General features: G+C 46.9%; 1 protein-coding gene, 1 non-coding gene and 1 pseudogene across 2 annotated transcripts; 1 reads left to right on the plus strand and 2 right to left on the minus strand.

Annotated features, from left to right (window-relative positions):
• Positions 1–377: 377 nt before the first annotated feature.
• On the minus strand, positions 378–24,216 carry Ppp1r8 (protein phosphatase 1 regulatory subunit 8). Its single transcript, XM_051171732.1, has 7 exons — positions 24,078–24,216; positions 21,617–21,677; positions 12,698–12,851; positions 10,431–10,651; positions 8,740–8,884; positions 5,403–5,467; positions 378–776 (listed from the first exon to the last, which is right to left on the minus strand). The coding sequence occupies exons 1-7, from the start codon at positions 24,131–24,133 to the stop codon at positions 423–425; spliced, it is 1,056 nt and encodes a 351-aa protein (XP_051027689.1). The 5' UTR covers positions 24,134–24,216; the 3' UTR covers positions 378–422.
• Positions 17,624–17,789, minus strand: LOC127212092 (small Cajal body-specific RNA 1). The gene has a single exon (XR_007833477.1). It is a non-coding gene; the product is annotated as a small Cajal body-specific RNA 1 (non-coding RNA).
• Positions 18,756–19,135, plus strand: LOC127211695 (60S ribosomal protein L35a-like; annotated as a pseudogene).
• Positions 24,217–25,435: the final 1,219 nt, after the last annotated feature.

Here is a 25,435-nt window from a genome sequence, read left to right on the forward strand (position 1 = left end):
ACCCAAGACAACGCTTGAGTTTACACCTTGGTTTAAATGAACAAGGTCAACCAACCTGGGATCCATGGCAACAGCTTTGCTACCTGGGACTCACGAGGGGAGGGGAATGAATGCAAATGAGGCCCCACCCCTCCATTGCCCTGGACTCTACCCATTCCACATGAAAACAGTCCTGGGAAGAGGCACCCCAGGGCAGCCTGCTCAGAAGGACTGGGAAGCCTTTCTGTAAAGCTTCAAGTGTTGTGATTCAAGTCTTACCTGGTACTTGGCCCCACCTAGTCTGAGCATTACAGTTAGGACCCCAGGAGACTTTCTGAAAGACATACTGCACACACGGAAAGTTTTCTCCCTAGTTCATTAGCTCCCCTTGTCACCCCTCCACCCATCCCCACCCATCCCTGCCCTCTCCATAACCAAAAATATCAAATCAGTAAGGAAGGTGTGGGCTTTTTGCCTGGCCACGCCTCCTTGGCGTATTTCTTCTTCTTGGGTTCATTTACAGCTTCAGGGTTATAGACTGCAGGGTTTGGTGTGGGGTTTATGGTCACTGCTGATGGCACAACAGGAGTCAAGTCCACATCAGGGGCGAGGTTCGGGTACGGCATGGGCAAGCCACCAATGAGCGCTGTCCCATGGATGCCATGTGGTTGGGAGCCTGTTTCATTGTGTGTTGGGGGCAGGCCCCCGTAGAGTCCTCCGCTGAAGGCAAAGTTCTGTATGCGCCTGCTCGCTGACTCCTCCAGGCCCAGAGAGCCAGAGCCTTCCATCCGCTTCTTCTGTGGTTTGCCACAGGGAGGGAGAACAGAGAGGAGATGTGAGGTGAGGCTCTAGCTTCTTTCCATGCTAGCCAGAGAAAACATTTGGAAATTTTCCCACCACGGAGCCTAGAGCATTTCTGAAATCTCGGGGTCTAATGCCATCTAATGACAGCTCTTTTTCTTTTGGGACAGAGTCTCTCTTACACAGCCCTGGCTGTCCTGGAACTTGCTCTGTAGACCAGGTTGGCTGGCCTCAAACTCTCAGAGATCTGCCTGCCTCTGCCTCCCAAGTGGCGGGATTAAGGTATGCGACACCGTCTGGCTAACAAAGCAGTTCTCGCGTTGAGAAAAACAGGGTGCTGCTGTATTGCCGCAGTCACCTCTAAGGCTAGCTCTAGGGGGTCCTAGACCTGTGGTCTCCAAGGGCACAAACCTACACATGTGAACATTCTCACACAGACACACATAACTAAAAATAAAAGAGCAAGTGACCGTTCTTTTTTGTTTTTTTGAGACAGGGTTTTCTCTTTGTAGCCTTGGCTGTCCTGGACTCACTTTGTAGACCAGGCTGGCTTTGAACGCCAAGATCTGCCTGCCTCTGCCTCCCGAGTGCTAGGGTTACAGGCGTATGCCAATAAGCCCGGCAACCATTCTTTAAAGGGCAACCCATCCTCTCTTAGGTGGATGCTAATGTAGGAAATTAAAGTGGTAATTCACTTATTTGAAGGGTAGGCATAAAAAAGTGCTAAGTCCTTGTTGGTGCCCAATGACTTTGAAACATTTTTTCTTTCTCCTCCCACTCCCAAACAGCGTTTCTCTGTGTAACAGTATTGGCTGTCCTGGAACCAGCTCTGTAGATCAGGCTAGCCTCAAACTCAGAGAAATCCACCTGGCTCTGCCTCCTAGGTGCTGGGATTAAAACATGTGCGCACATCATGACATCCAGCTTTTGGAAACTTTTTTTGAGACAGGATCACTATGTAGACCAAGCTGCCTTAACATGTGATTTTTTGTTGTTCTTTTTTGAATTTTTATTTTGTTTTTTGTTTTTTCAAGACAGGGTTTCTTTGTGTAGCTCTGGCTGTCCTGGACTCGCTTTGTAGACTAGGCCTGCCTCTGCCTTGGCTGGAAACTTATTTATTTAGGTTTTTTTTTTTTTTTTTGGTTTTTCGAGACAGGGTTTCTCTGTGTAGCCTTGGCCATCCTGGACTCACTTTGTAGACCAGGCTGCCCTCGAACTCACAGCGATCCACCTGCCTCTGCCTCCCAAGTGCTGGGATTAAAGGCGTGCGCCACCACGCCCAGCTTTTATTTAGGTTTTTTGAGACAGGACCTCTCTGTGTAGCCTTGGCTGTCCTGGACTCACTCTGAGGCTCACTCAGACTGAGGCTGGCCTCAAATTCACAGAGATCTGCTTGCCTCTGCCTCCTAGCTGAAAACTTTTTTAAAAGTTGTGGGCCATCACAAATGCCTGCCCTCAGGTGCACAATTTTTAAACAACTCAGGAGTAATCAAATCTGTGTCAAGGATGTGGGTCAGCGGTGCCTGAGCTGAGTAGGAGGTGACTGGCTCTGAAGGTTTGGGGAATGCCTGCCCTGTCCCAGCTGGGGTGGCAGCTAAAGCTCACGCACCCACACGTTAACCTAACCTCGCACACTGCTTTATCACACTGAGCCACAGGTAGGAAAGAGCCGCCTTTCCGACACTCTTTGTTGTGGCATCTAAAAATTTAATTTTTATGTGCGCACATGTGCAAGTCTCCCACAATGCACATGTGGTGTTCAGAGGACAACCTCAGAAGCCAGTGCTCGCCTGCCACTCTGCAGGCATTGGGTGCCAAGCTTGGTGTCAAATACCTTTGCACACTGGGCAATCTTACCTACCGTTTTGAGAAAGAGTAAAGGTAGCCAGCTTGGCCTTGAATTAAATTATGCATCTGAGGATGACCTTGAACTCTTGAACCTCCTGCTTCTATCTCCCAAGTACTAGCTTATAAACACCACCATACCCTAGAGTTTTATTTTTATAAAAATATAAAATCTCCTAGAGTTGTATTCTTCCTTTCTCTTTTTACTTAAAGCTGAAGCTGGAATGGGCTCCACATGCATAGATTCAAAAAGCTGTGGATAGTTGAGGCAAGAAGCATCTGACATCTGTCCTGGGAATATGTAGTCTTTTATTACTTACATAAAAGTGTAACAATATGTTGATTTATTTTTGCACTGTTGGACTGAGCCCAGATGCTCTACAGCTGAGCTAGCCTAGCAACTTTTTTTTTGCTTTTTGAGACAGGGTTTTTCTGTGTAGTCCTGGCTGTCCTAGACTCACTTTGTAGACCAGGCTAGCTTCGAACTCACAGCAAATGATCTGCCGGCCTCTGCCTCCTGATTGCTGGGATTACAGGCGGGCGCCACCACACCCGGCTAGCAGTTCTTTCAGAGACTTGCCATGTAGTAAGTACTAAGAATAACTCAGTCTGGTAAAGGTGGCAGGGCAGCACTTGGGAGGCAAAGGCAGGTGGAGCTGAGTTCCAGGCCAACTGGGCTACACAGAGAAACCTTGTCTTGAAAGAAACAAAAAAGTAACTTAGAGGGGGCTGGAGGGATGGCTCCAAGGTTGAGAGTATGGCTACTCTTCCAAAGGTTCTGAGTTTGGTTCCCAGCGACTGTATGGTGGCTCATGACCACCTATAGAGATCTAGTGCCCTCTTCTGGCAAGTGTACGTGCAGACAGAGCACTGTATATATAATAAATGAACAAATTTTTAAAAAATAAATTTTAAACAGATTTATTCATTTATTACTTATACAGTGTTCTGCCTGCATGTACACCTGCACACCAGAAGAGGGCACCAGAACTCATTATGGATGGTTATGAACCACCATGTATGTGGTTGCTGGGAATTGAACTCAGGACCTTTGGAGGAGCAAATGGTGCTCTTAACTTCTGAGCCACCTCTCCAGCCAAGTTGATGACAGTGTAAGTGACGAGTTTGTCTAGAGAACACAAGGTCCTGGGTCCCATCCTCAACACTATGAAAGTAGTGTGCGTCTGGGAGGACGTGCAGGTTAGAAACAAGCAGGTCCTCATGCAACGGATGTGGGCACCTGCGGGCTCTATAGCCTGGCTGAGAGCGTGCCTCACAGTATCAGAGATTACTGCCTTCTAAAGACTAAAATCTCCTCCAGCAGCACTGCTTAGCCTCTTGCAAACACTCTGGGCATCTCTGTCATGGGCATCTTGTCACTGTGAGGGCTAATGTGCATCCTTTTAGGCAGCCCTGCCCACAGCAAGCCTGACAGTCTGAGAATCAGGCAATCTTGGTGACTTCTGCTTCTCCATTCCTAAACACACCTGACCTTTAGCCCTGAGATCTAGAGAGGGTCCTCAATCTGTGCCGCTCCTGTGCATAAAATAAGGGCATGGCCAGGGGTTTAGGAGAGATTCAGTTGTTTTTGTAAAGGACACACATGGCAGTTCACAATCATTCGTAACTCCAGTTCCCAGGGATCAGACACGCTCTTCTGACATGTGAAGGCACCAGGCACACACATCGAGCACATACATACACGCAGGGAAACACACATCAAAAAGAACAAGGAAACAAAACCTCTAAAAAGGCATCACAATGAGGCAGAAGCTGGCAGATCACTGTGAATTTGAGGTTAGCCTGGTCTACAAAGTGAGTCCAGGACAGCCAAGGCTACACAGAGAAACCCTGTCTCGAAAAACCAAAAAAACAAAAACAGACAAACAAAAAGTCAGGTGTGACAATACACCTCAGGAGGCAGAAGCAGGCGGATCGATGTGAGTTCAAGGCTAGCCTGGTCTACAAAGAGAGTCCAGGATAGCCGGGGCCACACAGAAACCCTGCCTCAAAAAACAAAAACAAAAACAAAAAAAAAAAAAAGGAGGAAAAAAAAGAAAAACCAAAAAAAGCCAGGCGCATTCCTTTAATCCCAGCACTGGGGAGGCAGAGGCAGGTGGATCTCTATGAATTCAAGGCCAGCCTGGTCTACAAATCAGTCTAGGACAGCCAAGGCTACGCATGTCAATGCTCCCCTTTCACTCTGAGCCACAGAGAGGACAAGAGGAAGGTGGGTGTCTCCACAGCCTCTGGGAAGATGGCTGCGCTCTCAGAGTGAGTGGGCAGCGCGCGGCATTCTGGTTGGCCACCCCAGGACCTGTGCTACTCTACAGTTCTGAGACAATAGGTGTGGGTAAGAGTAAAATGGGAAAGGAGGGCTGGAAAAATAGGTCAGTGGTTGAGAGCGCTAGCTCTTTTTCCAGAGGACCCAGGATGGGTTCCCAAAATTAACAGTTTCTAGTTCTATACGGCAGTTCAGCTGTTCCAAGAAATCCAATGCCCCCTCAGTCTCCAGGGCACCAGGCATGTATGTGGTGCACAGACATACATAGGGAGAGCATCTCAGAATGCGTTTTAAAATTACACACAGGTTAACACTCATCTATACCTAACAGGGTAACAGGCTTTTCTTTCCTTTTTTTTTTTTTTTTGGTAGTCCTGGGGATCAAAGCCAGGACTTTGCTAAGTTCATGTACAACAACAGAGGTATATCCTAAGGTGGGCGTCTGGTGCCACACTGTATGGCACTTCAAACACTCTCAAAAGATGCTTCTTACCTTGACTGGAACCACTGCAGTCTGCACCATGTTCCGGAAGCGGCCAACAGAGGGATCCACGTCCTCTGCAAAAGGAGATGAAAACAGGGTTGGGAGAACAGGGATCAAGCTGCCCACCAAACAACCTGCTCATTCCAAAGGGAAATACAGCCAATGCCACAGGTGCTCATCTGAGCCTTCCCAACAGCCCACCAGGCACAGGGCAGATGAGGAGCAGCACTAGGCCAGTCTACCTGCTGGAGGGGAGGAGCCAGGACTCAGTCCAAGCACCACAAACAGGCCTGTGCTGCAGGTCACTGCGATGCCTTCCCAGGGTATTTTTTGTTTAGTGTTTTTGCTTTTGGTTTTTTGAGACAAGGTCTCTCTGTGTGGCCTTGGCTGTCCTGGACTCACTTTGTAGACCAGCCTGGCCTCGAACTCACAGCGATCTGCCTGCCTCTGCCTCCCGAATGCTGGGATTAAAGGCGTGCGCCACCACACCTGGCTCCTAGGGTGTTGTTTATTTGTTTGTTTTCCCCCTTTCTTTCCTATTCCATGCATTTCTGTTTTGAGGGTAGATACAACAGCAGACATTACTATTTTAGTGATAAGAATAAAATGATGGCAGGAGATATGGCTCAGAGGTTAAGAACACAGTCTGCTCTTCCAAAGGTCCTAAGTTCAATTCCCAGCAACCACATGGTAGCTCACAACCATCTATGAGATCTGGTGTCCTCTTCTGTCATGCTTGCAGAATACTGTATAAATAAATCTTTTTTTGAAATTTATTTTTGTTTTATGTGCACTGCTGTTTTGCCTGCATATATGTCTGTGCAAGGATGTCAGATCTTACAGTTACAGACAGTTGTGAGCTGCCATGTGCATGCTGGGAATTGAACCCGGGGCCTTTGAAAAGAGCAGTCAGTGCTCTTAACCGCTGAGCCATCTCTCCAGCCCCAAATAAATAAATCTTAAAAAAAAAAAAAAAAAAAAAAAAAAAAAAAAAAAAAAAAGAATAAAACGGCAAGTGGCCATAAGCACACATAGTGATCTATGTTTGTCAGCAAGCTCAGATTTAGGACTCAGAGCCAGGGCTTCACATTCGCAGCAGTCACTTGCTCAAGGGTGTGTGCTGCTCATCAAAGCAGCAGCTTCTCATGGCTGGCAACACACACTGCTACCCTAGAGCACATCTGGCTTCACTCTGCAGGGAGGGGCAGTCAAGGTAGGTAAGGGACTCATTTTTATCACTCTTTCGAGCCTCAAGCACTGGCTGTCAGTGCACAGGAGAGCAAGATACCATTCTGCCTTTGAGGACTCCACAGCAACAACTCAGGCTACAACACATCGCAGCACTTGGAAGGCAGGCAGAGGCAAGCAGATCTCTATGAGTTCAAGGCTGGCCTACATACAGTTCCAGGCCAGCCGGGGCTACATAGTGATACCCTGTCTCAAAAAAAGAAAACTTAGGTTTCTAGTTGTATGTAAGTGTGGGTAAGTGACCTCTGCAGGTACCTACACATAAACCGTGCACATACAGCACACCCACACACCCATGATGGTACATGAACTGGATGGATAGCCTAGCTTACTCAGCTTCTAGGCGGGTGGGGAGATGGCCCAATAGGCAGTTGGTCATGCTTACTGTTCTTGCAGAGGTTCAGGTCTTTTCTGGACCCCAGGGCTCCTGCCTGAGTCTATATGCAACACGAGGTGTGTATATACTCATGCAGGGTCACACATGCACACATCAAACAAAACAAGCACACTCTTCTTGCCCCAGCATCCTCAGGGCTGGGATTACAGGAGCACACACCATGTCCAGCTCTAGTCCCTGGTCGTTTTCCCTTTTTGAGACAGGTTCCCTCTGCATAGTCCTGGCTGGACTGGAATTCACCATGTAGACCAGGCTGACCTCAAACTCGCAGAGACCTGTCTGCCTCTGCCTCCCAAGCAGGAGTGTACTACCACACCTGGCTAGTCCTCCCCACCCCCCCACTTCTTTTGGTTTTTCAAGACAGTTTCTCTATGTAGCCTTGGCTGTCCTGGAGTAGCTTTGTGGATCAGGCTGGCCTCGAACTCATAGTGATCCGCCTGCCTCTGCCTCCCGAGTGCTAGGATTAAAAGTGTGCACCACCACGCCTGGCCTTAGCCCCTGCTCTTAAGTACTATGCTGTCCTGACTAAACACACTACACAGTTAAGGCTCCAGGGGGCTGATTTCTGATTTCTTTTTTCAAGACAGCCTAGAACACACATTTTAGTTTCTATCCCTAGTACTAAAACTAGGATGACCCATGAGCAGGGTTCTCAGACTGGACAGGCTCCACCCGAGTCTTCCCTTTAACACCCACTGGATTCTGAGAAGGAATCCAATCCATTTCATGCCCTATTAAAAGGTGCACTTGTCACTGAACAAATGCCCCAGTATCTATCACAGGACTCCCTAAAGGCGTTTTCATTTATGTATGTATACATTTGTGTATGTGTGAGACACACACATACACACATTCCATGGTGAGTCTATGGAAGCCAGGTCTCTCCTTCCACTGGTTCTGGGGACCAAATTTAGGTTCGGTAGCAAATGCCTTTACCTGGCTGGCCATCTTACTAACCCAGGGATTCTTTTAATTCTCTTTCTAAACATAAGCCTTAGACTTGCTGGCTTCTTTTTCTGTGTAGGCTAACTCCCTGGTACCCACAGGCTCTGGTTTTGGCCTATTGGAGCTGTAGCTCCCCTTGCCCCCACATACTCCTAGGATCCAGAGGATTCTATACATGGCTGAGAACCAGGGCCCGGGAGCTCATTCACGACTACAGAACACATCTGGAGAGTTCTAATCAGCACACTGGTAAATGGGTGACTATCCCCAACCTTCTCTTAATGCAGTTTTGAATTTCACTTGACTGGTTTCTATATACCCTAATGATCCAGGCTGTTTTGTTTATTTTTAAAGGGTTATATAGTGCTCTGCCTGCACGTAATGCCTACAGGCCAGAAGAGGGCACCAGATCACATTATAGATGGTCGTGAGCCACCATGTGGTTGCTGGGAATTGAAGTCAGGACCTTTGGAAGAACAGCCAGTGCTCCTAACCGCTGAGCCATCTCTCCAGCCCTAGACCTTTCGTTTAAATATTGTTATTTTGAACCAAACGTTGAACTTGGAAGTTACTCTGACAGCATTTGCACCCACTAAGCATGCGCTGCCACTCTGTGCCATCCATCTATCAGAGCACTTGTGATGTAACATGAGCACAGTGACCCAGCAAAGTGGCAGACTGAGACGTCCTTCCCGCAATCCGACCCCAGTGGCCTACAGGCTGTCCGCCACTGAGACCCTCGCCTTCCCATCTCACCTGGGTTGATGATCTCATCATCCTCACTGAAAGTCACCCGTGAGTTCTTCCTCTTCCTCTTTGGTCTCTGAATGTCCAGGTTTCCCTCCTCGATGGTGAGGGTTGAAATCCGCTTGTTGTGGGCAGTGTTGAACTCTGTCAGGTTCTATCCAAAGTTCACACAGGAAAGACTAGAATCAGCACACAGGGAGTTTCATGGAGAATGTAACAAACAAAGGGCAAAAAAGCATTTGGAGCTCACGCTGCTCTCCTAAGGCAGCGAGACTGCCTTCTGTAGTCAGGACTCTGTCCTAATTCAGACTATTAACAGAGAGAACACGGAGCATCCCCCCTGACCATGAGAGTGCTGCTTAAAAGGAGGTGAAGGCCGCGAGTGAGAACAGGCCACCCGTGAAGTGAGGGTGTGGCTGTTTACTTTTCTGGCTTTGATAGAACACTATCACAACTCTATGCCAAGAATTAAAGGAAATTTAACTGGGAGGAACACTAAAATTTATTTTAAAGTAATAAAACAGATGAAAAAGACAACTGAATGCTTCTCAGTAGCTGGTGTGTGTGTGTGTAGTGCAAACACAGACAAGACTGTCTTTAGACTAGACTGGCTTCAGATTTATAACAATCCTCCTGCCTCAGCTTCTGCAGTGCTGAGATCACAGGGATAAGCCACCACACCTGCTTTTCCTTAGAATTCTTAAGGACGCTGGCAGTGCACTTAGCTTTGGCATTAATCTTTTGCTAGACTCTCCTTCCTGCGTCAGGCCCAGTGCATTCACAGTCACCCCTCTTTTCATCTCATGAGTAACTTGGCCTTAGCACTGCTTCCTGCTTCTTTCCAATTCATTGGACCTGTTCCAACCTGCACTGCAGCTTGAGATATTCCAAAAGCCCAGAAAGGACCCAGCACACTGAACTGAAACATGGGGACGCACACTAGCCCAGGAGAAACAGACAGGCTGACTACCACCACGGCCCTTAGCTAAGAGGCGACTTCTGAAGAAAATGGCTTCTACTTTGGTTTTTTGGGTTTTGTTTGGTACCGAGCATGCACGTGACCATGTAAATATGCAGATTCTCAGGTGCCTAGGCCATCTCCCACAGGCAACTGTAGATCCTACCTAATGAGAACATGTAACACCTGCCACGTGTGACTGTTGTATGAAGCTATATTGTTTACAGAGACTCTCCTGACACAGCTCACTGATCTCCCTGTGTGAAGATGGAATATACGAAATGTGGTCAGTGACTACAGCACTGGACAAAAAAAGCTCAATAGAGCAACAGAGCAAACAGGGGCTGCAGAGGAGGCTCAGCAGTTATGAGCACTGGCTGCTCTTCCAGAGGACCTGTGTGTGATTCCCTGCCATAGCCACACGGTAGCTCACAGTTGTCTGCAACTATAATTTCTGGGGATCTACGCCATATTCTGTACAGGCAGGCAAAAGATTCAAATACATTAAGAACAAAACAAAACAAAAAAGCTAGGCCCTCCCCCCCACACTAAAGCAGCAGCACATGGTCCCCTGAAGAGAGAGTGCAGAGGAACCTGGCCAGAGCTGGCCATATGCATTGCTCAGGGCTCAGTATCAGCCTGAAAAGAGCCCCCTGCTACTACAATGCTGTCCTTTCAAACTAGGAAGAACAGCCGCACATTGCACAAACAAGGGTTCTGACAGACAAGGACATGGGATTACGTCAAGCTCGGTCTCCTCTTCTGGAAGTCCCAACAAGCCCTTGAGCTCATCATCCTCTCCGCCCATCTTCTCGTCGCCCTTCACGGCTGACGGCAAGGCCTGTGGCTTCTCGCGAAGAGTGTACGCCCTTGTGGACGCACCAAACGAGACCGTGGAGTCGATGGGGATCTGCTGAGGCTTGTGAGGTTCCAACCGAATGTGACCCAGGAAAGTGCCATGAGCTGGGAATAACCAAATCACAAGTGTAAGGCAAGAAATCAAAAGCAGCCCGAGACCTCCGAAGGGAACGCGTCCTCTCTGACTCTCAGGTGTCAGCTCCCCCAGCGCAACAAGTCTGCTTTCCTGATCGTTAGAACTGATGATAACAAATGTCACATTCAGGACCATAGTCACAAAAGCAGCTGTGTGGAGGTATGCTGAGTGGATGTAACAACCATCAATAAGGCGCTGTTTAGCCAATCAGCTGGGCAGAAGGACAGGAAGTGGAAGGCGGGACCTTCTGGAGGGGAGCCAGGAGGTTTGACAGTTGAAGAGAGAGAGACAGTTGACAGGGTAGGAAGAGGAAGGGGAGAATGGCCGGATGAGCGGATGAGCATCTTAGTGGCAAATGATTGGGGTGTATGTATTATATATCAGTTTAGAGTAGTTTGTTTACCATAGTTTAGGAATAGATCAGCACCAGTTTAGATTCTGCCCGGCGTATAGTGCTGGCAGCTTACAAGTACTCTTTAGACTCTGCGTCATTTACTAGCTACCATAGGTTGAACCGATACATTCTTAATGCAACACAGCTGTTCTCTTTTTCCAGTAGGAGGGTCAAACCTAGGGCTTTGCCCATCCTGGGCAAGCACTCTACCACTGAGCTTCAGCCAGCCCTTGGCTTTTGAGACAGGGTCTCACTACGTAGTTAGGGCTGGCTTTCAACTTACTCTGTAACCAGTTTGGACTCAACTATGTCAACCAGATGGACTTCGAACTCATGACTCTCCTGCCTCATCCTTTGGAATGCTGGGAATACAGACATGTGCCACTATGTTTGCAGAAAGACAGAACTTCTTTTTTTTTTTTTTTCCCCCAGACAGGGTTTCTCTGTGTAGCCTTGGCTGTCCTGGACTCGCTCTGTAGACCAGGCTGGCCGCGAACTCACAGCAATCTGCCTGCCTCTGCCTCCCGAGTGCTGGGCTTAAAGGCGTGCGCCACCACGCCCTGCTGAAAAATAAAACTTTTAAAGATGACTATGTCAACTGAGTCTACCTCATCCTGTCTTGAATGGCTCCAACCTAGCAGAAGCCATGCTCTCCAAAGCACGAGGCACACATCGGTGTGGTCTGCCCTCTCTAGCGTCAGCTCTAAGCAGCAGGGAACTGCTGCTCTGGGGGCACTGTGCTTGGACTTTTCCCCAGGATGGAGAGAAGGCGGGCCAACACAGATGCAATGTCAATGCCAAGGCAAGCCAAAACCCTACCAGAGATTCTGAACTGTTCCACATCAGCACTCTGCCTGTTATGAAATGGAAAGAAAAGATGGAGCAGGTACCTGTAAGACAAGGCTTACGGAGTCCTTTGTAAACAGACTGGGGAGGTATGCCTCTGTGTGGGAGGACCAAACATGGCGAGCAGAGAAAACAAATGTGTGTGCGTGTGTGTGTGCGTGCGTGTGTGTACACACACACTTGCCTGCCTCTGCCTCCCAAGTGGTGGGATTAAAGACGTGTGCTACCCCTGCCCTGCATACAACTGTGTTTTTTACTCTATTTATCATGGCAAACGAGTAAGCTTTAGCAGTCCTCACTGCCCAGTCTCAGTTGCATTTCTGTAGACTATAAGCAAAGTTAAAAATCTTATTAATTGCAGCGTACTTATGAACCTAAAATTGTCGTAATTCAGTTAAAGCAAAGTGTATTGGGATAATAACCTGTAAATAATAAATGTTGTTCAAAACAAGCATTCTGTGAACATCCTGTATTGCTGCATACCATGATGCAGTCAGGATTTCAGCTTAACTGGATCAACTGGATCGCGGTTCACCACGGCATGACGAGGTCCTGAACGTCAGTACTGAGTTCCTTCGTGCCACTTTCATTCTCTCTCTATACAAATGACTCCCAGAAGAGTCACCCCAAACTATCTTTTCCCTTTAGTCAATTATTTCAGGAAAATAAGAGAATCTCAGAAATAATGAAGAGCTGATTCAGAGTTCCCCAAGCCCAGAGCCCGAGCAGCATTTCCGTCCGCACGGGGAGCAGGAAATGGGAGGCAGGCACTTACTGCTGTTGAGGTCTATCAAGAAAACTCTCTTCAGGTGCTTGTGGTAAACCAGTGCCGCGTGGACTCGAGAGCAGGACTGGTGGTCGATGGTAAAGTCGCACAGATCAGGGTTCCTCCCAAATAAGTAATACTTCTTCTCATCAATAATCAGCTTCTAAATGAACATGAAATGAAATGTTACTTCACTCTTACTGCAAGCAGGGCTTAGCAAAGCTTCCAGTCACGCAGGTAGACCCTGAGTAGGTAAAATGTCTGTCAACTGAGAAAAGCATCTCCTATTGTCAAGCTCCGGGGTGTAGTGAGATCAGTGCGGGGCTCTCCCCCCGCCTGCCCCAGGCAGAGCCAGGCACGCTTCTGACCACCCTAAGACCCAGAGTGGGGACATCTTTCCCATGAGACGTGCACTAGCTCCTAAATGGCCAGCATGCATTCTTCTCACTTCCAGCTAAGGATAACAGCACGCACGCCCACCAGTTCACCCTAGCGCCTAGGGGACATTAGCCACTGGAATCCCAAATGAGAGAGCTCTTCCCTAGGACAACGGAGCAGGAAAAAAAAAAATGGCTTTGCATTTCTAAGTACTCCTTTCGAGTCAGTGGCATAAACTTACCTCACGGACAGGCTCTATGTACAGGCCCACCTCTGTGTACCCACAGCAGTTTACTAAGCTAACATTTTTTTAGTGGAGAATTAATTTCATCTCTCCAAATGAAATTGTCCACTTTGTAGTGCTGGTATAAAATTAAAAAATAAAAAGAACCCTAAAACTGTTTTTAGTTCTATTAGATGTCAAGTAGCCCTTCCTTGTCAGGTAAGAATTCTTTAAAAAATATATTTATTTATTTACTACATATACAGTGCTCTGCCTGCATGTACACCAGAAGAGGGCACCAGATCTCATCATAGATGGCTGTGAGCCACCATGTGGTTGCTGGGAGTTGAACTTGGGACCTTTGGAAGAGCAGCTATCTCTCCTGCCCCTGCCGGAGATTTAAAAAAAAAAATTTTTTTTTTTTGGTTTTGTGAGACAGGGTTTCTCTGCGTAGCTTTGGCTGTCCTAAACTCACTTTTTTTTTTTTTTTTTCAAAAGATTTATTTATGGGGCTGGAGAGATGGCTCAGCAGTTAAGAGCACTGACTGTTCTTCCAGAGGTCCTGAGTTCAATTCTTAGCAACCACATGGTGGCTCAAACCATCTATAATGAGACCTGGTGCCCTCCTCTGGTATGCATGAAGACAGTGTACTCATATACAAAAATAAATAAATAGATCTTAAATTACAAAAAAAAAAAAAAAAAAAAAAAAAGATTTATTTATTATGTATATAGTGTTCTGCCTGCATGTACACCTAAGGCCAGAAGAGGGCATTGGATCATATTATAGACGGTTGTGAGCCATCTCATGGTTGCTGGGAATTGAACTCGGGACTTTTGGAAGAGCAGATGGTGCTCTTAACCTATGCGCCATCTCTCCAGCTGCCCCCTAGACTGACTTTTTTTTTTTTTTTTTTTGGTTTTTTGAGACAGGGTTTCTCTGTGTAGCCTTGGCTGTCCTGGACTCACTTTGTAGACCAGGCTGACCTCGAACTCACAGCGATCCTCCTGCCTCTGCCTCCCGAGTGCTGGGATTAAAGGCGTGCGCCACCATGCCTTATAGTCTTCTTTTTCTTTTTCTTTTGCTTGTGAGCCTAGCCTTTAACTGGCTAAGCCATCTCTCCAGCCCCACTTCTTTTTTTTTTAAAAAAAAGTAACTCTGGCTGGCTTGAAACTCTATACAGACTAGACTAGCCCCAAATTCAGAGATCCCTCCTGCCTCTGCCTCCTAAATGTTAGGGTTAAAGGCTTGAAATAAGACTCCTACCAAGGGCCGGAGTGACAGCTGAGTATCTCCTGCCCTCAGGAGGCAGAGTTAGGGGAGATCTCAGAATTGGAGGCCAGCCTAGTCTATATAGTGAGTTCCAGTAAAGCCAAGGCTATATAGTAAGACCCTGTCTCAAAGGAAAAAGAAAAAGGGCTGAAGAGATGGCGCAGGGATTAAGAGCACAGGCTGCTCTTACAGAGAACCCAGGTTCTGATCCTCACAACTGTCTGTCCCGCCAGTTCCAGGGGATGTGACTTCTGCCCTCTACAGACAGACATTAGGGATACACACAGGGCACATAAATGTAGGCAAACCTTATACATAAAGCAAAAATATTTTTTAAAAAGTATTTAAAAATATATTAAAATTAAAAAAAAATTGAGCCTGGTGTGGAGGTGCACACTTTTAATCCCAGCACTTGGGAGGCAGAGGCAGGCAGATCGCTGTGAGTTCAAGGCCAGCCTGGTCTACAAAGTGAGACCAGGTCAGGAAAGGTTACACAGAGAAGCCCTGTCTGTCTTGAAAAACCAAAAACATCCTTCAGAGGTTAAGGCAGGATGATTCCAAGTTCAAGGCTAGCCTGGGCTACACACAGTAAGGCCCTGTACACACACACACACACACACACAGGCAGGATGATTCCAAGTTCAAGGCTAGCCTGGGCTACACACAGTAAGGCCCTGTACACACACACACACACACACACACACACACACACACACACACACACACACCCCACCCCTGAGAAAAACTCGCACAAAAGCTCAGAAGAAATGCCAAGTGAAACTAGCACAAGGCTAGAAATCAAGAGCTACTCATCCCTGGCTAAGTCCTTGAATGTACAGGCTGTACCCCAGGGAGGAGGTTCACTATTCAGGACATATGCATTAGTGTCCTCGAAGACTGCTGGCAATTAGCAGCGACAACTGCTATGCACTCACCTGACATACACTTGCTGTAAGTTTTATGTTGTTTCACTGGTGAGGACAATGTCCTAGGGTTGACATCCTTTCCAGTTTTAGAGATGCAATATTGGAACATACCACACAGAATACAATAAATAAATTTCAATTTTATAAACTTTTCTTCTTTCCTTTTTGAAAAGTAAGATTTCATATATTCCAGCTAGCCTCAAACCTGCTATGTAACTCAGGATGATCTTAAACTTCTGATTCTTTCTAACTCCTAGGTGCTGAGATTACATGCATGTACCAACAAACCCAGTTAAATCTGAGCATTTAGGAATGCCAGGCATAGCCGGGCGTGGTGACGCATGCCTTTAATCCCAGCACTCGGGAGGCAGAGGCAGGCGGATCACTGTGAGTTCGAGGCCAGCCTGGTCTACAAAGTGAGTCTAAGATGGCCAAGGCTACACAGAGAAACTCTGTCTCGAAAAACAAAACAAAACAAACAAACAAACAAAAAAGAATGCCAGGCATTGCTGGACAGTAGTGGTGCACACCTTTAGACCCACCACTTGGGAGACAGAGGCAGATGGATCTCTGTGAGGTTGAGGCCAGTCTGGTCTACAGAGCAAGTTCCTGGGAAGCCAGGGCTTCACAGAGAAATACTGTCTTAAAAAACAAAACAACAAAAGAATGCCAGGCATAGTAGTGAATGCCTTCACTTATAGGCAGAGGCAAGTAGAGCTCTGTGAGTTCAAGGATACAGAGGTCTACAGAGTTCCAGGCCAGAGCTATGTAATAGGACCCAGTCCCCCCCCAAAAAAGTTTATTTCTTTATTTATTGAGTTTATTTTCATTTTATGGGCTTCTGTGCAATGTATGTCATGTGAGCAGGTACCTGTGGAGGCCAGAGAGGAGACCTGATCCCCTGGATATGGACTTACAGACAGTTAGACCTGCCCAACCTGGTGCATGGAACTGAACTTAGGTCCTCTGAAAGGGCAGGGTGGGCTCTCAACTACTGGCCCATTTCTCCACCACCACCCCATAGTCTGTGCATTTTTTAAATCTACGTTATATAATCTCCTTATTCCACTAATACTAAAAGGTAAGCCATCTGGGAATGAACACTTTGAGTAAGTATGTACCATGGGGTCATATTCTCAAAAACAAAACAAAAAAACTCCAAAACAGCTGGGCGTGGTGGTGTATACCTATTATCAGCACTCTGGGAGGCAGAGCCAGACAGATCTCTGAGTTCGAGTCCAGTCTGGTCTACAAAGCAAGTCCAGGGTGCTGGCTGTGGTGGCGCACACCTTTAATCCCAGCACTCAAGAGGCAGGGGTAGGTGGATCGCTCTGAGTTCAAAGCCTACCTGGTCTACACAGTGAGTCCAGGACAGCCAAGGCTACACAGAGAGACCCTGCCTTGAAAAACCAAAAAAAAAAAAAAAAAAAAAAAAAAAAAGGCTGGAGGGATGGCTTAAAAGTAAAGAGCACTGTCTGTTCTTCTAAAGGTCTTCAGTTCAAAACAAGAACAAAACACACACATACACCACACAAAAAACCCAACCCTCCCCCTCTTTTTTGTTTTTTCGAGACAGGGCTTCTCTGTGTAGCCTTGGCTGTCCTGGACTCGCTTTGTAGACCAGGCTGGCCTTGTACTCAGCGATCCACCTGCCTCTGCCTCCCAAGTGTTGGGATTACAGGCGTGCGCCACCACGTCTGGCTCCCCTTCCCTCAGTTTCTGCCAAGCTTAGCTTTAAGTGTCAATTCAAGCGGTGTCACCTCTGTGGACTCTCATCCTGCAGTGCCTACCTGCTGCTGCTATAGCTCACTTCAGAGCCATGTTACTATGGGGACCCAGACTTAATAACCAATGTTCATAGTGGGTCACAAGCAATGATGCTAGAGTGCAAAAGACGTATCAGATATTGAGTTAAAAAAAAAAATTAAAAAAAAAAAAAAGAGAAAGGAGTCTCAAGTTACAGGTACACACTCACCACAACCAGCATCCCAACCACAGAAAGATCAAAAGGGAATTTTAATCGAAAATAATACCTCTTAGAATTAAGGAAATATATTAAAAAGTAAATGAATCATGCATTACTCTTTCTGTTACTAAAGCTGTGGCTTTTGGCTAGCTATGGCTGATCACTATCAAGATGTGCCTCTGAGTTATAACTCAGAATGTGTCTTTACACACTGGGCCTAAAAGACTCATGGCTTTTATTTTAATATCGCACTTCTTCAACCCAACTATCACAACATATCACAAGCCTTTGAAACAAGACCAGGATATAGATAGCTCGGTTAGTATCAAGTGCTGGTCAAATCTAAATCCTTAAGGTAACTACACCTACACTAAGGGCTCTAGCTAAGCAGCAGAACACCTGCCCAGGAGCATGAGACCCTTGTCTGACTGCCAGCATGGCAAAATAAACACGCACGCGCACACATTCAGGCCTACTCTGCTAAGACCCATACAATAACATCTAAGAATTATAACTCGACAATGGTGTGCAATTCAGCACACGCAGGAGCATCGCAAGATAAGAGCAGCAGCAGCAGCAGCAGCAGCAGCAGCTGGGGACCAGCACTCAAGAGGGTGCTGAGTAAGGTAAAGGTCCTTTACACAAAGGAACGTGACAGCATCGCTGGGCCTCTTGGACTGCTTACGCGTTTGCAACCTATAGACTTACTAAATTCAAACAACAAAACAGATCTTGTTGTTTAATTTATCATTACTATTTCTGTGTGTGTGTGTGTGTGTATGTGTGTGTATTGGACACACAGGCAGTGCGGGAGGTCAGGGGACAAGCTTGTGTGGCTGGTTCTTTTCGTCCACACTTACATGGGTTCTAGGGATCCAATTCAAGTTTTCAGGCTTGAGCTGGGCATGGTAGCGTGCGCCTGTAATCCCTGCACTCTGGGAGGAAAGAGGCAGGTGGATCTCTGTCAGTTTCAGGTGAATTTGATCTGCAAAGGAGTCCAGGCCAGCCAAAGCTACACAGAGAAACCCTGTCTAAAGCCAAACAAAAAACCAAAACCAAGTTGTTAGGCTTGAATAGCAAGCCCTTTACACGTTTAGACACCCCTTCAGTCCACAGAGAGGTTTCTGTAAATCTTCAAAGTTCACACTAGTCTATGCAGCAACCAATTTTTTTTTCCTATCAATAGAGCCACCAGCAGTAAAAGAGGTTTCCAGGTATTTTTAATTAAATTATTTCCTTAAATAACCATCTGAGTTTTGGGTTTTGTTTTTCATAAAAGAACTCGTGCTCTCTCCGCCATCTTGGCGCCTGTGGAGGCCTGCTGGGAACAGGACTTCTAAAATGCGACTATGTCTGGAAGGCTCGGGTGCAAAGCCATTTCTGCTGGCTACAAACGAGGTCTCTGGAACCAAAGAGAGCACACAGTTCTTCTTAAAATTGAAGGTGTAAACTGAATTCTACTTAGGCAAGAGATGTGCTTATGTGTATAAAGAAAAAACAAAAAAACAAAACAAAACACAGTGACTCCTGGAGGCAAACCAAACAAAACCAGAGTGATCTGGGGAAAGTAACTCGGGCCCATGGAAACAGTGGCATGGTTCACGCCAAATTCCGAAGCAACCTTCCTGCGAAGGCCACTGGACACAGAATCCGTGTGATGCTGTACCCTTCTCAGATTTAAACTAATAAAAAATAAATAATAAAAGTGGATTTGTGCTCTTGTATTTTTTCCATTTAAAAAAAAAAAAAAAAAGAAAGAACTCATGACAAAGGGGCTGTCTGAGACTGGCTAATTCTCTTGCCACCACCCCAAAACCACCCCTCATTTTTTTCTTTCTTCTTCTTTTTTCTTTCTTTTTTTGTTTTTCAAGACAGGGTCTCTCTGTGTAGCCTTGGTTATCCTGGACTTGCTTTGTAGACCAAGCTGGCCTCGAACTCACGGCGATCCACCTGCCTCTGCCTCCCAGGTGCTGGGATTAAAGGTGTGCGACACCACTGTCCAGCACCCCTCATTTTTCAAGCTAGCATCTGTAAAATGTCATATTTTTTATTATATACACCAAGGAAAAATAACCACACTAATAGACCTTTGAACCTAATTTCTAACTATGAAGCTAGTGGGTTTATTCTTTATTTCTTAGTAAATATATATCGTTTGTTTTTTGAGACAAGGTTTCCCTGTGTAGCCCTGGCTGTCTTGAATTCCCTTTGTAGACCATGCTGGCCTCAAATTCACAGTGATCCACCTGCCTCTGCCTCCCAAGTGCTGGGATTAAAGGCGTGCTCCACCACGCCTGGCTTGTAAATATGTATCTTAATGTAAACAATCCAGGTATGATGACTCGCACAATCCCAGCAGGTGGGAGACCAGGGTGGGACTACCATAGAGTCAGAAACCAGTTAGGGATACATAGTGAGCTCCAGGCCAGTATGAACTACAGAGTGGAATGCTATCTCAAATATAAGAGAATGTCCCAGCCCTTGAGAGGCAGAAACAGGTGGATCTCTGAGTTCCAGGCCAGCCAGGGCTATGTAGTGAGAGCCTGTCTTAACACCAGTTGAACGAAACCTTAACATAATCTAACAACTAGCCACTGCACTCTGAAATCAACTGATGTGACTCTAGAAACTGTGCAGAAGCTGTAATTGCAATGAACTTTTCTTTCCTTTATAATCCTTAACTGTAATTATATTTTGTGTGTGTGTGATTCTGTCTCTGTTTTTTTTCAGGCAGGGCCCCAGTGTATAGATAGCCCGTGTGGCCTCTAATTTGTGGCCTCCGCCTCCAGAGTGCTGGGATGTAAAGTATGCGGCATCATACCTGGCCTCTCCCCTTAGTTCTTTTTTTTTTTTTTTTTTTTTTGGTTTTTCGAGACAGGGTTTCTCTGTGTAGCCTTGGCCATCATGGACTCGCTTTGTAGACCAGGCTGGCCTCGAACTCACAGTGATCCGCCTGCCTCTGCCTCCCGAGTGCTGGGATTAAAGGTGTGCGCCACCACGCCCGGCTTTCCCCTTAGTTCTAAATGAATAAATTTTAGCTCCATTTCATTTGTTTTGACAAGTGCCCTTCCTAACCACACTGCTCTGAAGGAACTAATCCTGAATCTCATAGAAGCAGCTTAAATGTTGAACTTAAATGTTAAATGTTTATATCATAAACATCTTTAGTTATTATGAACTATGTATTCTGCAAACTCCAAGCTAGTGGGTTTCCAGTTTATCTGGGCCCCTCAGGTCCATGACCTGTTAAAGAAGTGCCTTCATTTAAGCCAGTCATGGTGGTGCACACCATTTTTTTTTTTTCCCCTTCAAGACAGGGTTTCTTTGGGTAGCCTTGGCTGTCCTAGACTCACTTTGTAGACCAGGCTGGTTTCAAACTCACAGTGATCCACTTGCCTCCCGAGTGTTGCGCCACCACAGCCAGCTTGGTGCACACCTTTAATCCCAGCACTCAGGAAGGAGGCAGAGGCAGGTGGATCGCTGTGAGTTCGAGGCCAGCCTGTTCTACAAAACAAGTTCCAGGATAGCTAGGGCTGTTAGACACAGAAACAACAACAAAACAACAACAAAAACAAAACAAAGCACTTCATTTGTAAGGTGAGATTAATAATGAAAAACAGAGTATCTGTGGGAGAGAAGTACTCAGTGCCAGAGACGGAATCCAAAAGGGTTTTTCAAAGGCTAAGCAGCCACTCCATCACAAGAGTTACATTCCTAGTCCCTGTGAGCTTTTCTCACCACCTGGTTTTTCAAGATAGGGTTTCTCTGTGTAACCTTGGCTGCCCTGGACTCACTCTGTAGGCCAGGCTGTCCTCACAGTAATCCTGCCTCTGCCTCCCTGAGTGCTGGGATTACAGGTGTGAGCCACCATCCAGGCCCTGTGAGCTTTTAACAGAAGGACAAGAGACAAAAAGAAATAAGAAAAAAAAAGAACAAGCTGTGGTGGCACAAACCTTTAATCACAGCACTGGGAGACAGAAGCAGGCAGTTCTCCGTGAGTTCAAGGCCAGCCTGGTTTACATAGTGAGATCTAGGACTGACCCTGTCTTTAAAAGAAAAAAGAAAAAGAAGAAAAGAAGAGTAACACCGCTGAAGCAAAGGAGAGGAGGTAGAGAAGCGAGTCCTTAGCAAACACCTTCAGAATGGGGGTGTGTTTCGGTACCTCAATTAGTTTGTCTCCTTTCACCACATCCAGATGTAAGCCAGGTGGAGGTTTACCTGCCCTGAAAAAGAGTGAAAAGCCATTCTTCAGGATGAGTCCATAAATGGTTTTTTACAATCCATGTCTCATTCACCGCTGACGTGCTCCTACCAGCCTATAATTTTTCATGTTCAAAATGAAATGTCGTGTATTTCACTGTTAGATCTTCTTTCTTAGCAATTCATTGATCATTTGTTGCTGTATTTAGAAAAGCCAAAACCAAACAAACAAACAACCCCCACCACACACACACACACACACACACACACACACACACACACACGCGCGCGCGCGCGCGCTTTAACACTGGCTCTGCACCTCAACCCCCCCCTCCACACACACACACGCGCGCTTTAACACTGGCTCTGCACCTCAAACCCCCCCCCTCCACACACACGTGCGCTTTAACACTGGCTCTGCACCCCAAACCCCACCCCTCCACACACACGCTTTAACACTGGCTCTGCACCTCAGAGACAATGTCTTGTCACCTGGAAAGGATTTTTCTTCTTGCTTTCTTGTTTGTTTTTGAAGACAGGGTCTCACATGTACCCCAGGCTAGGCTCTAACCCTAGTGGGTTTGGATCTGAGGGTGACCTTGAACATCTGGGCCTCCCAGCTCCATCTTCTATGCGCTGAGTTACACTGTGGTATGTGCCACCATGCCTGGTCTAACCTGGGTTTTTTTTTTTTCGAGACAGGGTCTCTCCGTGTTAGCCCTGGCTGTCCTGAATTCCCTTTGTAGACCAGGCTGGCCTTAAATTCACAGCGATCTGCCTGCCTCTGCCTCCCGAGTGCTGGGATTAAAGATGTGCGCCACCACGCCCGGCTCTAACCTGGGTTATTAACCTAAGATTTACTACTCCGGACGTAACAAAGGCGGACTAAACCAGCTCCTTTGCTGGGTACAGAAGGACACACGTGAATTTCAATCAGAGGGATCACTCCAAGTTCAAGGCCACCCTAGTTCCAGATCAGCCAAAATTACATATGGAGATATTGCCTCAAGACAAATAAACAAATGTTAGAACAACCAAACAGCAATATTAGTCTCATCACAAAATAAGCAGAAACTATTACCCAAATGAACTCTTGATACCAAATCAGAAATGTGGAATTAGGGAACTAGAGCAAATCAAAACCATGCCCACAAAACCAAGTTCCAAATGAACCGAGGTGACGTGGCACACTGAACGGGTCTTTCTGCAAAAATATAATTAATCAAACTTTCCCCTGTACTTTGCTTTATCATTCAAGGGGAATGCATGTCAAGTCACCTGACACAATTCTTGGTATGCACCAGATTCTGAGGCAACGGCAGGGTCTTTACCAGCACACGGATATAAGTATAAGGAAATCCAAAAAAAACAGCCAAATATTTGCTTCCTAGGCTTGCTCGTTTGAACCTTCCAGGGCCCTTACATTTGGACGGAAGAAACGGATCCTGTCTAATGGAAGGTTCAACACAATCATCTCACAGTTCTGCCTCAATCTTTTATGGCAGTAGCTAAAAGGCCAATGCTTTGGAGAAAAGCCCATTTTGCTCGAGAAACAGGTTAAAATGAACGTTAAAGCCAAAATATCTTTTCTGCCTATCCTATCGTGTGCCTGATGCCGGCCTAGGAGCTGAGAATGATGCAAGGGTTTTTGTCCTTGAGGATCTCGAGGTAACAGAAGACTGAGAAGTACTATGTTAACAAGCGTGAAAAGCCACAACAGAAACGGCTCCAACTCAGATGCATACCCGAGCAAAGGGGATTTATTCATCTTGTACCCCGCTCAAAGCCGAAATCATCCTTTAACTCCTACGAACTTCCCAAGGGATAAAAACGATGTATTTCAACAACTTATGATGTCTTTTGTGCCGGGCTGGGTGCTGGTCTGGTCAAGAACGAGAGGGAATAGTTCCCCGCCATCCCTGCTCTCAGGAAGCTCCCAGTCCACCCGAGGAGGCTAGGGCACCGCTTGGAGGATGCAGCATCCACGATGGGACGCAGCATCAGGTTGGACTCTGGTAGGGGGAAGCTAGCTCGTGCACGCTCGGGACGTTCAACAACCGGGGGGGCAGGTATGGTGCTTCCCGAGCGCAGTAGGCACTCACTGAGGAGTTGGGGCAAGTTAGGGGCCAAGGCCTTAAGCACCCCGGCGAGCGGCTGACTTCCCAAGAGCTGTCTAAAGTGAACGCCATCGAGGCCCCAAACCTGGGGTTTCCTCAGAGACTGGGCCCCGGCTCCAGGTTCCTCCACACGTCGCCCGGCCCCTCACAGCGGACAGTTTTCCCTCAATCATTCCACGATCTTTTTGAGCCGCTCATTTTATCGCAAAAGGAAAAAATAAAAAAGAGGGGGAAAATCCCAGCCTCCCTTTCTGCTCCGGCTAGGTCACACCAGGCCGCTCCAGCCCCAGCAGTCCCGCTACTCACCAGGTCGGGCAGTCGAACAGCGGGAGACTGGAGCCGGAGTTCGCGACTGCCGCCATCTTGCGTCTCCCCCTCCCATTTGGCGGGCCTGAAGCACGCCGGGAAATTTAAGAGGTCGGGAGGGAAGAGGCGGAATCCCAGCAGTCTGTGCGTGCGCGTGCGCACGCGTAACGCAAGCGCGCTCGCCAGGGAGCGCCTCTTGTTGGGACAGTGGGGACGGTACGGGGAGGGGGAGGCGGGGGCGGGACTGGGGGTTTATTTTGAAGTCGGCAGTGTTTGAGTTGTTTGCTGGGAGACTCGAGCCTAGGACTTCTCTTTGGTTGGGGTCAGAAGCGGTTTGAACCGAGGTATCGGTTTTCCGAAGTTCGGCTTCCTCCAAAAGCTCTTGAACTCTAATCTGCATTAACTCCCAGCACTCCAGCCTTTAGCGCTTCACATAGCGATAAGCCAGTGATCGCTAGAGATGTGGTGGTTCATTGCTTTTTTTCCTCCCAGCCCTCCTCCGGAAAGCAGCATCCTTACTCATTTGTCCTTATTTTATTCTCATACAGCTTACTCTCTTATTTTTTTCAAGACATGTTTTCTCTGTGTATCAAGTCCTGGCTGTCCTGAACTCGTTTTGTAGACCAGGTGGCCTCGAAATCACAGGGATCCGTCTGCCTCTGCCCGCCCCACCCTCCACCCCCACCCTCTGGGATTAAAGGCTTGAGCTACCACACCTAGCTCCGCATGCACGAATGAGGCCAACTGGTTTAATCCCCAGAACCAGTAATTTTCTGAAGTTTGAGGGCTTCTATAGATAAGGAGTCTGTGTCAGAAATAATGTAGTCTGTTTATGAGAATTGGGTACAGGCTCAAACAGAAAAACGGCCTCAATTTTTTCACTGGTTTCACCAATTTTCAAATGGTTAATAAATGGCCCCCTAGGATTTTTCTGCTTGGGTCATAGTGACTCTACTGTACGCTGAAGCATTAGGGTTGTCATCTTCTACGCCACTAGCTTGCTGGTTATAATGGCTTTGTCTGTTGAATGTTTACTGGTATGTAGTTTTATCCGGATCATCTCACATGGTATTCCCAACACTCAAGACAGATGCTCAAACCAGGCGTGGTGGCACACTCCTGTAATCCCAGCACTCAGGGAGGCAGAGGTAGGCAGATCTCTGAGTTTGAGGTCAGCCTGATCCTTGGGCCTTCAAAGCACAATCGATTTATCCAGAAAGAATGGCAACTAATCAGGCCACTTATCAAAGGAATTAGTAAGGGCTGAGAATGTAGCTCAGATGCGATGCAGCTCACCTGGAAGAGGATTTGCCCCGAACACGGAAAGCTAGATCCAGTACACAGTACTACATAAAACT

The sequence above is a fragment of the Acomys russatus genome, chromosome 29 (assembly GCF_903995435.1).
Source record: "Acomys russatus chromosome 29, mAcoRus1.1, whole genome shotgun sequence".
Lineage (NCBI taxonomy): Eukaryota > Metazoa > Chordata > Mammalia > Rodentia > Muridae > Acomys > Acomys russatus.

Excerpts from the sequence above, each read along its gene's own strand:
- Ppp1r8 (XM_051171732.1), bottom strand. The coding sequence starts at position 24,133 with ATGGCGGCAGTCGCGAACTCCGGCTCCAGTCTCCCGCTGTTCGACTGC. Across the intron at positions 10,652-12,697 it reads CTTGATAGACCTCAACAGCA|CTCATGGCACTTTCCTGGGT; the intron begins GTAAGTGCCTGC and ends GGTTATTCCCAG. Across the intron at positions 8,885-10,430 it reads AAGAGGAGACCGAGCTTGAC|AACCTGACAGAGTTCAACAC; the intron begins GTAATCCCATGT and ends AACTTTGGATAG.